Source organism: Charadrius vociferus, unplaced genomic scaffold (assembly GCF_000708025.1).
Source record: "Charadrius vociferus isolate BGI_N301 unplaced genomic scaffold, ASM70802v2 scaffold72, whole genome shotgun sequence".
In the NCBI taxonomy this organism is placed as follows: domain Eukaryota; kingdom Metazoa; phylum Chordata; class Aves; order Charadriiformes; family Charadriidae; genus Charadrius; species Charadrius vociferus.
In genome coordinates, this window is record NW_009647830.1 from 6,489,943 (window position 1) to 6,503,968 (window position 14,026).

Consider the following 14,026-nt stretch of genomic DNA (forward strand, 5'->3'; position numbering starts at 1 on the left):
ATGTTCGTACTGTTTGTCTCCTTTTTTTTTTTAACAGTGGAAACCATTTCTTTATATAAATGTCTCACGTGAATGTGTTTTATCTATCAGTTTCATAATTGTTTTATATTATTTTCCTGCTGTCCAGCAGAAAAATAAAGTATGCCCACAAACTTTAAATAACATTAAAAATGTAAATCAAGACAAAGAAAATCAAAATCTCCTTATCTTCCTTCCATTCCCAGCTCTGCAGTCTTTCCAAGTAACATCTTTAGATTTAGCACAGACCAAGGATACAACTAGAAGGTCTCCTTTTCAGGTTTCATGCTACAATTTATACAAAATTAATTACTTCATCACATGCAATTTTTTTTCTTGACCGTAAGATTTTATTTCAATGGACAAACCTCTGAAGATTCATCTCTGTTAAGACTATAATGCTGAAGTTACACAGTCATCCGTTTTTTTGGGAGCTTTTACAAATGTCACAGTATGTCATACACCAAAACCCAAGTCCCTAGAATATACGGAGGCTGTTAAATCTAGTTCTTTTCTATCTGCTGTGCTGCATTCTTGAAGGAAATTTGCTACTTTCAAGCCTTGAGAGCTCCCTTTCAAGTAATGATCTGGCAATTTACCACTACCTTTTCTCAACTGTTAATGTTGCTTTTGATGGACCACTAATGGTCTTCCCTCCACACATCATTCTGAAAACAGAAAAAAATGGCTCTTGGTTATTTTCACTGTACTACACTTTCCTGACCTTTTGTCAGTAGAAAAGGCCCTGGATCCTGATTACATCTATACTAAATCTACATAACACAAGGCTCACAGTGCAATATTTTTGGCTTGCCAGAAGCTGAGACACAATATCTACCTCTTAGGCACTTTACAGTCCGAGTGGCTGTACAAGCAGAGAGGCAGCGCAGGCAGAGAGGCAAACACATGTTCACTACATGAAAAACTCCTGGCTGGCCAACAGAAAACATCTATCTCCTTGCAGAAAGATTTCATGTATTGATGCATCTGTTGAGCGGCCTGGGTGCATGTAAATTTTAACTGGTTGACTGCATGCTAACGGTATACCAGTTGCCTGCCAACTGTTGGACCCAACTGTTGGACCTAACAAATATAACAAACTGCCTTTGTAAATATAATAGGGGTTGGCAGACCTGCTGTGCCTAAACGATTTGTGCAATTTTACCTTCGACTCATTCCTTTTTCCAGCTTTGAGACAACGAGCAGCAGTGAAGAGCCAGAGTAGGAGGGAAAAATAGAACAATAGTTTGGAGCCAGAACAGGCAGCATTTTAGTAGAAAGACAGGCCGTGGTCCAGTGTTAGCATAGTTTACAAACTCAGACAGATAATACAATTTCGATATAACTACTTACTGTGTCAGTCAGGAACACACTGGAATTCTCTGCAGTTGCAAGGCTAGGCTTTATATTAATTGCTTCTGTAGATAAACTGAACTCACATTACTCATGTATTCCAATTGAGGTAGTGCAGATATTATCAGTGGCCCTCCTAGACAGATTTTTAGTTCTCTTTGGCTGACAATAGTTACATGACCAGGCAGATAAAATACATGGCAGTAGCTAAGCCATACTACAAATAAATGTGAAGTTAAGTATGCTTTAAAATGCAGGTCTGTTCTTTTTCCTCATTCTCCTTGGGCTTAGCAGCTGGCTGGCCCTGAATCCAAGCGAAGTATAATTCTCAATATAAACAGCATAAATATTGTTATACAAATAGGAATATTTTTTCATTCATTTTCTTACCAATTCGAGTGATTCTATTATAGGAAAGTTCAAGATTTTGGAGATTTATGCAGCCATCTAAGCCACACACTGATGAAAGATGGTTCTTATTCAGAATCAGAATACAAAGATTTTCTAGATTTTCACAGTCAATTATCTGAATGTTGTTTTCCTGCAATAAAGGAAAATGAGACTATTAAATAGCATTTGAAGTGAAATAGCAGAATTAAGTGTAAAAATGTGTGTAAAGTAAGTGTAAAAATTGCTTATTTTTATCCTAAACTTCTAGCTGGGAGTAAGGGCATCTCTTTTTTTTTTTTTTTTCCATTAGGAAAATAAATTGATGAGACATAGAAACTAGCTCTTAAGTCCTGCTGGGATACAGCAAAAATACATCTTGAACTTCATTCTGGCTCTGAAAATGTCCTGAGGTTGAAACAAAGTGTAAGGAGAAGTTAAGGACAGTGTGGTTTTTGCCATATATGCTTTCCTAGCTTCTCAAATCCTGGGAGACTGAACTAAAAACTGCATAGAAACCATCACATTTACTAGAAACTAATGAAGACTGTAATGACTTTGCTGGAATCCTATTTACTAATAGCGAAAATCTGCATTTAGATGTATTTTGGTGACAAACATTAACACTGTTCTCAGTTAATATTCTTCCCCCAAGAGATCTTGCTCTTTTAACATCCCTCTACCCAGGCCATTTTAATAATGCTTCCTTGGATTTTTATTTCACTATTTTCTGACCTTGCTGTTTAATTCTGGTTTTCACCTGCTCAACAGGTGCTCAGATGAGCAAAACTTATATTCCCTGACTTTGTAACAAACCAGTTAAGCCAAAGAGTCTAATTCCTATTCCAAAATTAACATGCTGACTAGATTTAGGTGCTATGTTCAGCTGCAGGCAGAGCTGCATACAGGTTTCCTCTGGAAGCTGTAACACTGATTCCGGCCCTTGGACAGCCCCTTCGGTTGCACCACTAAGTTAAAAGAGAGAACTGATGTGGCTTAAATGTTAGCTTTTGTAGCAACAGAAAAGAGGGGCAATATCAACTAGGAATGAATGTCCAAGGGAAACAGAGGTAGCTACTTTAGCTATGTGAGAAATACTCAGGAAACAATCTTAGACTGTTTCAACTGTCACAAAAGAGGCTGTTTCTTCATTAAGGTTGAATGGAAGACAACTGCTACATTAGCTGGTACAGCAAAAGTATAATTATTAACAAAATATATAATTATTACATTATTAATAAAGCATATTTAAAAGTATACCTAAGAGTCTTCTCCTTAACTAAATTATCCTGACATATCCCAGTGAGGCAACACTGTGTATTACTTAAAGCATAACATTTTAAAATTTAAAAAAAAACAAACACCACAAACCACAAAATCAAAACTGTTCTGTAAGAGACAATATTTGAGCTAAAAAAAAATAACGTATCGTAAGACTGGCAGCTTAGATACTGCTCTTATACTAATACTTTGCTCTTGTATTTTGAGGTACTTAAAATTATAAAATCCCAGAAATTGTTTTGAATAGATACAAAAACTGAGAAAAGCATACAGGGATTTCAACCTGCCCTATTGCAAAGCCCCTTAACTATCATTAATACCTTTAACTATAATTATTATCAGCTCTCTTCTCCAAATTTAATTAAAAAAAACAAAACCAACAAAAGCCCCATACTTTGGAAAGATCACGAGTTACTGGGCAAGCAGAAACATGCAAGATTTCTACGACTAATAAGGGCATATTAACTTTCTTGTGAACTGGTGTTGTTAAAACATGTGAAATAAAAAATGTGAACAGAGGTGTTTCATGTAAATTGGCAAGTTCTGGAATTGAGATGCATCACAGAGTGAAATGTTTTCTTTAGTCATTAAATTTACAAGGCCATATAAGACACTGCAGTAGCAAATACGTAGACATTACGCCTCTAGTGTAACTCACTATACTGTTCCTTGAGCATATATGTGAGTAATTTTAACAAATATTCAAGGTGTGTATTGGGAAGGACTCTTCCTTCTACCTACTCCTGCCTAAGCTGTGCACCTGCTATAGTGAAGAACATCTGCTGACTCATGAGTAAGAGACTGAAGCAACAAAGATCTATCACTGTGCCATACTAACACTAGTGCTAGACTGATACTATCATGCACTTCTCTCAGTATAGATTGATTCATTTGCAGGATGTTGCTTTAGTACAATGCAAATTGCTATATACACTGCAAATCTGCTGGTGTAACTTTGTTCGCATTTGGGAGTATATTGTTGCTATTCGGAGGCTCTTAAGACACTAGAAGTTATATATTCAGTTGGACGCAACTGCATAACCACCTAAGCAGCAAAACTGTCAGTTCTCCCTGCGTTATAATGAAGAATCAAATACGTTTGGTACCTCCACATTGATATACTTTAGGTCTTTGCAGCTACTTAGTCCTTCCAGTGCAGTGAGTCCACAGCGCCTCAGGGTCAAAACTTGAAGATTTGTACACTCAGATAACGTTGAGAGGCTACAAGCTGGCAAATCTTCAAGTGTAAGTGTTGTGACCTATATGCATTTATTGATAAATAAAATTATTTTTTTGTATATTGAACATGCATTGTACAATGTCACATTATGGTTATTTTCTTTTTAAAGAAAAAGAAACAAAACTACATTCTACTAACCCTTTAGAAAATGCAAGCAACTAATGTTAATCTTTTCATATACATAAGGATGGCAATGATAGGTTTGATCTGTTAAGCAGGAGAAGTTATTATGAAAATGATATGTTTTATTTTAATATCTACATTCAAATAAATAAAACTAATGCTCTGCTAATGACATTAATAATATTAATTATTAATTAATAATGTGAATTCTTTCCCATCACACTATCAAAAATAATTAGTGAGCAAGTGCACAACAACAGAGAAAAATAGTTCAGACTAAAAGTGTATGTAGTTTAGTATGTCACCTCAGAGTGGATACCAAGACGAGTGCACAGAGCAAGCACACAGTGCTAAGTTAGTAAGTGGTAAGATAAGTAAGTGCTGGGAACCAAGAGATGTTCTTTATGGCAAAACACCATTTATAAGCTGATCAGCAATGTCTTGCTTCTGGAAGAGACTAGTCTTAAAACTTTGAATACAAACACAAACCCATGTTAATTTAGCAGAAAATAGGAGCTAGGAGCTTCTGCCTTTTACAGACTTAAGATATTATCAATCATCTGAAGACTAACACCACACCAGTCTGCTCCACAACAATCACAAGAATTCAGAAGTCATCCTCATCACCCTTATTCTGCATTTTTGCAGAGCAACTCTCACTGCAATCTGCATCCTGGTCAATGATAATCTCCACCTCTTCCAAAACATCGTTCTGCTGACGCATCAAATTAAAAAAACAAACCAACCAGTGACGGTATGGCTTCCCATTTCATTCTAAATCTTCTGTATAGTTACCTGCTGCAGAGTACTCCAAGGGCCACTATGAATTATCTTTTGTCTACTTAATGGAGGCATCTTGCTAACTGAACTTTTCCTTCGTCGTTTTTTTATAGTTGCTTGCTTTCTTTGGTTTTCTTCATATACTTTAGACCAAGATTTACATGTGTTCATCCAGTTTATCCTCTTCTTTTCAGTATCATCAGGAAGAACTAGTCTACTGGAACACTCAGCTGCATCTTGAATTCTGTCCCAGGTCTCTCCGATTTCCTCACTCGCACCTTCCACTAGAAACACAGTTTTCTCCATTGTTTCAGACTGAGAAAATTGATCTTTGACTTCTCTATTACTAGCATTTGGCTGAACATTTGGTGGAATGCCACATATATTGTTTGCCTTATTTTCTACCATGTCATTAGCTCCAAAATTAACAGATTCATCCTTTGAGCTATGACTATTTGGAGCTTTATTAAGATCTCTAGTTTGTGAGTGATTTTCTTCTACATGTGTTACTGAATTCATGTATATGTTCTTATTATTTACTTGAGAAGAGTGTTCCTCTTTCTCAGAGCCTAGCATATTTGGTGTTGGTGTCAAATTCCTTTCTGCTGGAATCATCCAATTATTTGTTTCATCCATAATTTCAGTCTGGTTTTCTTGTTGTTCCTCTACTTGCTTACTTAGTTCCTTCTTCTGTTCTCTTATTACTTTTGTATTATCTGTCTGCTTATCCTTTTTCATGTTTTCTTTGTTGTTTTCTCCACTTTCACTCATCACAGCTTTTGCTCTTTTTTCTCCTAGATTCCTCTGTTGTTCTCTTCTTATTTGCAGCTGTTTTTCAAGTCTCAGGCTTTCTTTCTTTTTCTCATATTCCTCACGCCTCCTCACCTGTTCCAAATATTCCTGTCTTTCAAGGTCTTGTCTCTTTTTTTCCTCTTCTTTCTTTTGCCTCTTTTCCTCCATTCGCCTCTTCCTTTTCTCCTCCTTTTCTTTCATTTCTCTCTCTATTTCTTCTAGTATTTTCTGCTTCTTTTTTATTTCATCCTTCCATTCTTTTAAGATAGGAGCATATTTTTTATACACTAAAAATGATCTAAATCTAGCTTGGATTTTCACAGCTGCTGTATTCTGTCGTTCTGCCAGATGTTGCCTTTCTTTTGCTTTCTGCTCTTCCAGCGCCTTTTTTTCCTCTGCCATTTGCAATTGTAACTTCATGATCAATTCCTAGGCCAAAACAAGTAGGATAGACTTAAACTACTTTTAAAATAGGACAGGTGCTGGCACATATTTATCATTAATAAACAGAATCTGGTGTATTAACTGTTTCAGAATAACATTTATTCTCAAATATATGATAGTAACCTCGCAGTCATTTGACAAAAGCTCATTGTACAACCTTACCTCATGTTGCATCATTTTGTCTCTCCAAGCTTTTTTTTCTTTCTGTAATTCGTCTTCCATCACAGTTTGTTGTTTCTGCACAACAAATTAACTTAGGTCAATATTGTACAAAAACTGGAACAGCACAAAACACCCTCTCTCCAATCTCCCCCATCTTGGCTTTCCCCCCATTTTGACTTTCCAAAAATCCACTTTTGCGAATGCCTGAACTAAAATGAGAAACTCAGTTGTGTGAGGATCAAAATTAACAGAGACACTCAGATCAGTAATGCAGACTTGGTCATGTACTGACAGATGCATATCTTCAGAGGGTCAGCATCTCAGTACTTACCCAAACAACTGACAGCTTCCTCTCCAAATTCTGTACTACTATTGAAGATGAAAACTATGCTTATGAAACCAACATTCAAACTACAGGTAGATAATAGCAACATGACAGAAACAAAAGCTCTGAAAGTATCATGAACAATTGCATTGGTATGTTACTGATAATGAACATCATCTTTCAAACAGGAATTTTGTTCCATAAAGAATTTTTCACTGAAATTGTTTCTCAACAGAAAAATTAAAGTTCAAGTCTATTTTCTCACTATTTGCAAAGAAGTAGCATTTCCGCCCTCCCCCAACATATTCTCAATCAGAAAAAAAAATAATCCAAAGGATCTGGGATTACATGTGACTGAAAATTAGCAGATAGTAAGTACATAAAAAACAGAGGCTGATCCAGAACCACCTAACTCCTGGTTGAATAAAGATAAAACAGTATCAGCTAAATTAAACACACAGTGGTATATGAAAGAACCAGTATAAACAAACAAGCACCTCCACCTTGGACAAAGTCTCCCAGGTGCCTAAGCACTGATTTTCATGCGTGTTCAGAAGCATGCTGTTCAGACAACAGGAGACCAGAAGTCTAGATCCTTCTGTAACAGGGGAAATGAAACTCTATCTCTCACCTTCACAAAGAGTGTGCTAGCGACAGCATTACCAAAGTGTCCACATGGGAACATGCCCCACCTTTTCTAGAGAAAGCAAGCCATTTTACATCCAAAAATGATTTATGACATCAAAGAGCAGAGAAGCCTAATCAATTTTGCAGCCTGTTGAAAAGGGAGCTATTTCAGACACTGAACGGGCCTTAAGAGATCAAAGGTCTTTTCATTTACTAAGCCCTTCCTTAATTTGCTGACTTGAACTACCTTGCTGGGACCAAGATGCTTAACTCTTCAGAAAGCTACAAATAAGTTAACTGAATATGTAGTGTTATTGTATCTCCCAAAACAGAAATATTTAGGCTAAATAACAAAACATTGTGGCCCCACAAGTATAATAAATGAGTGTTATGTTTTTTTCCACATTCTTACGCTCCTTTGTGGAAGAGTTATCAAATTTTATCCTTCAGTATGCACTATGCACTGTAGCAAAACATGGCTAGACACCCAGACAATGCAACCAGTCAACATATGGAGGCATGTTTTATGGTGACATAACAGTAGATTAAGCCTGACTCAGTCTCCTGGATACAGACCAAAAAAAAAGGAAGTATTCTAACTTTTACCCAGATGAAGCACAGCACCAGCATTTCTGAATGGAATGATTTTGGTTCAGATTACTTCACCTGTGATTTTTCATCTAACTGTGAAATTGGGGTGAGATGTCTAAAGTAAGTAAGTACTTTCTATTAAAGCACAGTGACCGTTTTTCATTTGTGAGTAATTTAGCACAACTCTAACTTCCAGTACTTTTGCTGGTGTCATAATATAGAAACTTAGTAAGGGCAAAGCCTAAACAATAACTTAACATTCAGCATAGCAAACTCATTCACTGGTGATCACAGCAGTAAACACATAAAACCCAATGGACTGTACTTAAATATGACTTACATCTCACTGTGGTATCACAAGTAGACAGAGTTTAGGACAGTTACATGGTTTGGGATAGTACTCTCTTTTTCACACTAGATCTTGAATTCAGATAGTCTAGCCGGGAACAGTTTGTCTTCAATATCATTACTTACCTTATGGAGAAGCTCTAATTTTATTCTTTCAGCCTCAAATTCCTCCAGACGCTGCACCCTTCTTGCGTGTTCCTCTTCATCCCGTTTTTCCTGTTCTTCCCTCTCAGCTTTCCACTTTTTCCTCTTCTGATCTTCAAGATCCTTTTGTCTTTTCTCCCACTGTTCAAATTCTTGTCTACACTTTTCTTCTACTTCACAATGAGTAAGGCTTATGCTCATTTCAACATCAGCTACAAATTTGTAATCAACCAAGCAAACCTTTTATTTAATTTCCTAATAAGCGTTGGGTAACATTAAACATTGACAAGAAAAGGATTTTATGCTGATACAGTCAGCAATACATATCTCCAAGGAAATCAGAACTACAACACAAGTGTTTTCTATCAAACGTCTTATCGTCATGATGCACACTTACTGACTCTGCTACAATCGTACCAATGTGTATTTCAGGATTACACTTTGGCTTCAGAAGGAAGTCTTCTGTGGCTATCAGCAGGGGTTTTATAACTGATGCACCCCACCCCAAAACATGCGAAGGCCATAGTGAAGGGGTACATTCCCAGCCAATGTGACTGTAAAAACTATACAAGAAGTTGCATCCAAAGCACAACCTGCTTAGTGCCTTCAATCTGGCTTCCATTTGTATTCATAATTATTGAAATAATTTTTGGGTAGTATTTTTTGAAAGAAATTTCTTTCAAGACATTAAAGCCTAGGATAATTTTGTGATCCTGAAATGAGATAAGAGCACAGGCATTTGCTCATGTTTAATTCACGAAGTATCAAAATCTACTGCATACTGTAATGTGTAATTTTGTACAAAGAATGTTATGATACTCATGAAAACAGAAAAGCAGGAAATAGCAATATGATGCTAAAGATCAACTCAACCAAATGACTAAAGTATTTGCTTACCTGTAACAAAATGGTCATCAGTAACCGCTGCATCATTGGTGGACTGACTATTATAACTAGGCGTTGTAGCAATCTGCAAGTCTTCATTTTCAATTTCAAATAGTACCTAATATAATGTAATATTGTCATTAAGAAACAGGAAACAAAAATTAATAGCAGAACATTATAAAAGTCTTCCAGAAAAAGGATAAGCTTTTCATCATATGAAAAGTACAATAATACGAAACTTACTACTGATTGGAATCCTCAGACATTGAATAATACAAACATATCAGTCAACATATTGTTTTCCAGAGTAATAAATATTGGCATATTTATCAAAATACATAATATTTCTATATGTTTTTAAAAATATATTTTACATTTTTACTTGGAAAAATGAATGCTTTGCATTTTGGGATTTGTTTTATTTCTGTGGAACTAAGCAATATAATTATGCATTAATATTGTTATGTACATATGGGAAGAACTAGTTATAGAGTAAATTTTTAAGAAAACTATTTTAAAATAATGCTACAGGCACAAAGATTGCTATAATTCTTTCATGGTTCTTTATTGATAAGAAGTAATCTATTCCTGCTCATTTATCATCTGTCCATCACATGTTTGGGGCATATATTAATAAAGTAACTGTGATGTTCTAAACAATGGTCTTCTGAGAAGAAAATATCATGTTTGCAAAACTGCTCACTAATAAAAGCCAGGTGACAAATTAATAGTGATTAAATTAAATACAGAATTACATTTTTCTAAGAACTTCAGCAAGTTATTCAGTCAAATCCTATGAAAATATAAAAGAACCCAGGTTCATAACTCTTTATTTGTCTTCAAAAGTTACAGAATTATGTTTACGTTTTCTATAAAATAATGGAATATATTAGGAGCAAGATTAATAGCAGCACATCCTCCTGATCATCTTAAAAAGAATAAGATTAGAGAAGTTTGAAACTGTTACCATACTATTGAGATAATATTCTGTACATAATTAATAATAAAGGATTATTCAGTTTTGTTTAGTTTTGTTAATTTTTGGGCTCAGCCTCTCAACTACTGATGCAGAGAATTTATTCCAAATTTTAAAACTTATAGACATGGTGTATTAGAGCTGATGTCACAGTTCTAAAGAATGGCATACACAAACTCATCTTAATACCTTATGAGTAGTCTGACAGAAACAAAACTGAACACACCTACAGGTCTCCTTAAGAGGCCAACAAAGCAAGTATAAGTTACATAGAATTTTGCTCACTATAAATATTGTTTAAATAGAGAATACCCTTTTTTTAAATTGTTCTGGATCTTCATTATATTCAGAAGCCAATTCTGCCAAGTAATCAGAAGTATGGCAAGAAACTACTCCATGTACATTACCTAAAGAAGAAATAAATGTACAATTTAGTACACAGGGAGAAAATCCCTTACCAGTAGTCAGTTCTGCTCTATACTGCTTATCTACTATATTTCTTTAAACTAAAATAAAGCATTTTTTTCCTTTAAAACTTTTAAACTCCGCCCCTTCAATTTCACTCAAACATATATGGGAGTCATTTATCTACATTAAAGGCAGCAAGTATGTGTAAATGGAACACACACAATGATATTGCAAGAATCCAGTGATAGCTAATACAGAAGAAAATTCCACCCCATGAACACAGCAGAACATTTTCTGTGTAGAAAAATACAATAGAACTTGTATCAGATAGGTCAAAAACTGACAAAGAACTACAAAAATAATAAAAAAGAATAGGTGTCCATTACAAAAAAAAAAAAAAAAGAAGAAACCTTCCTCAATATCAAAAATGTATAGACAATATTGAACTTTTGTTCACAGAGACTGTTACACTAAGTGAGTGCGAAACCCGAGATGATGTGAAAAACTAGAAAGGCACAGACAATGCCAGCTCTGGGGCATGTGAACTATGAGCTTGGCTTCCGTGGTACAGCTGACACAGCAATATTGTTCCCAATTACAAAGTCATTTCATTTAATGCTATCTTGGATATTTCTAAAGATAGACTTTAAACATTATCCTATGGAGTTCAATTGCATCTTGAACTCTTAACTTCAGCTCCTAGTGACTTCATTTTAGTTTCTCATGAAGAGTCTGGCCCAGGTCCTGTTTCAGAGAATGATTCTGCAACTTGCCCTGATCTGTGGGTTAGAATTTTTTTAGAGTTTAGAATTTTTAGAATTTTAGAATTTTGAGAAAAATTCAATTCATACTCAGATGTTAATCCTAGAAGACAGCATTGCATGGGTTTATTCCTAGAGATTTTCAGCATGCATTCAGAAGCCGATGCAATAAGTTTCACTGCTGGCTCTACTTAAAAGTTTGCATTGTTGTACTGATGATTGTTAAGTCTAACTTCCATTTGCAATACAAGGTGCATAAATATTTTAACTGCGGTCCTTACTTACTTGTAGTTTCTTCATCTTCTAAGTCTTGTAGTATAAGCTTTTCAGCATCTTGATTTCTGCTTTTTATAAAGTTTAAATAGGACAGAACTGATCCCGGCAAGTTATCTGAAATCTAGAAAAACATGACGCTTGACATAAATTCTACATTTTCATGTCACAGCCAAGACCAGAGGTAAATATTTGACATGCAAGAATAAAGACTCATTTTGGTGTCACCTATAAAGCACTGATGGAGATTTAGTAGCAATTAGTACCAAAATTGTTCCCAGTTCCTACACTCTTCCCATTGTCTTATCACCCACTGACCAGTTAATAATTCTCATTTTTAATTACATTCTAGTTAATTTTTTATTGGACCACATTTTAGTAACTTATCTTTCACTATCTTCAGAAACATGTTTTAATTAACATTTTCTTTATAATTGTGTTGGACCAAGAAATTAAGAAAAAGGTTAAGAAAAAATTAATGAAAACCTGTGATTCACAGGATCTTTTTCTTAAAAATGTTCACTCTTTAAAAAATAAATTAATTTTAAATTTCCTAATGTTTAAAGTATGCATGTAAATCAGATGCTTCTCTACTACATAGACACTTTCTATTCAGAAGACAACTGTCTTTTACTGCAAGCATTTGGGAAAATGTGTAAATGGCAGTAAACATTGTTGGCATTCAGCATGTGAGTGTGCAAATAATTATCACTGATGCCTTTACCTATCTTTACGTCATATCAAACGCATGATTTATGGTCACATATGACCAATATCATCTACCCTGATATCCTATAGAGCAATCCATTTGCTATGAGTCTGAAAGACTAAAACTGAAAAGGACACAAAAAATTAATTGCATTTCAGAGGAAAATCTTTCCCCCAAATAAAAAGGCACCCAAAAAAGAGGGCCTGAAGCACCAATTTATATTAAATTAATATCAGAAGTCTTCAAACATAAGACAGTTTCTTGTAAGATTTAAATACAGATTTAAATGAAAAATCATTGGCATATTTATCCAGATTTACTCTACCTCGTTAGCTTTAATAAAATCTTCCAGCTTCAGAGGATTCTAAAATAAATCATCATCTATGAGTCTTATTTTCTCACTTAAGCAGAATGCTAATATTCATCTCTTTTATTGTCTTTTCACCAGTGGAGGTTACATTTTTCATGAAGCAATAGTGCTGAGTGTTTTCCAGAAGAAATCCTCAGGCTAGGTATGTCAGGAAAAGCTCATTCATCAGATAGGCTTTCCAATGCCTGTACTACTTTCAAGCAGAAATAGAAGCGGTGTTAACCCATTGAATACTTACTGTCTCACTGTCAGTCAAAGCTTCATCTGATACCTCTGTGTCAGGATCATCTGCTTCAAAGGAAGAAACACTGATTCTGCTTAATTCAATTTCTATTTCTTTTTCAATTCCTTCAGTATCTTCTGACATTCTGCTTTCCACAGTGTCTCATCCGCTTTCAAAGCTACATAAAGAAAATACTAACTTTCAGCACTCCATGAACAAAAATAAAGAGGGTGCTCATTTACCATCCGTTTATTCAGATGTATTTATCGACCTGTTGGCTTAAAACATGAAAAAGAAGAGCAGAAGTTTGTTCTGAACACCTTACTCCACACCAACTAGCAAAAAATAAGAAAAAAGTTAGTCTGTGATAAGAGAATTCCCTCTCAGCACACCCCTCTAAATTTTGCAAGTGTTACCAAATTTGGATATTAAAAAACGTCTGCCTGCGCTCTACTCCTTGTGGACAGTATCAGTGCTATGACCTAAGTCTCACAAGGTTTTTTTTTCCCCAGCCCTAATAGCTGCAAAGGGAAAAAAAAGCTTCAAACAATAAATATTTGTTAACAATTAGAAAATAAGACTAAGAATCCAGACAGCACTCGATGAAGTTGTAGCGATACAGAGAAAGCAGTGAGAAATGGCCTCACCCACAGAAGTACACGACTGGTAGATGGGTCCCGGCTGGAGGGGAAAGCGCCCCTCCACCGTCCGTCCCCCCCTCCCCAACCCGCGCCCCTCTCCTCACCCCTAACCCCAATCCCCAATTCCGACACTGGAAGCAGCCCAGACCCGCTCTACCAGAAGCA

The 14,026-nt window shown here is 35.5% G+C and overlaps 1 protein-coding gene across 1 annotated transcript in view; it reads right to left on the minus strand.

Moving 5' to 3' along the window:
• The window catches only part of LRRIQ1 (leucine-rich repeats and IQ motif containing 1), a 111,319-nt gene extending 97,919 nt beyond the window's left edge, over positions 1 to 13,400 (minus strand). Inside the window, exons 1-9 of the mRNA XM_009882621.1 lie at positions 13,236 to 13,400; positions 11,931 to 12,042; positions 10,789 to 10,883; positions 9,513 to 9,618; positions 8,598 to 8,827; positions 6,581 to 6,655; positions 5,198 to 6,403; positions 4,146 to 4,298; positions 1,762 to 1,912 (exon numbers count right to left, since the gene is read on the minus strand). Coding sequence (XP_009880923.1) covers positions 1,762 to 1,912; positions 4,146 to 4,298; positions 5,198 to 6,403; positions 6,581 to 6,655; positions 8,598 to 8,827; positions 9,513 to 9,618; positions 10,789 to 10,883; positions 11,931 to 12,042; positions 13,236 to 13,364 — 2,257 coding nt within the window. The 5' untranslated portion in view covers positions 13,365 to 13,400. The remainder of the gene's footprint in view (positions 1 to 1,761; positions 1,913 to 4,145; positions 4,299 to 5,197; positions 6,404 to 6,580; positions 6,656 to 8,597; positions 8,828 to 9,512; positions 9,619 to 10,788; positions 10,884 to 11,930; positions 12,043 to 13,235) is intronic.
• Between the last annotated feature and the right edge of the window lie 626 nt (positions 13,401 to 14,026).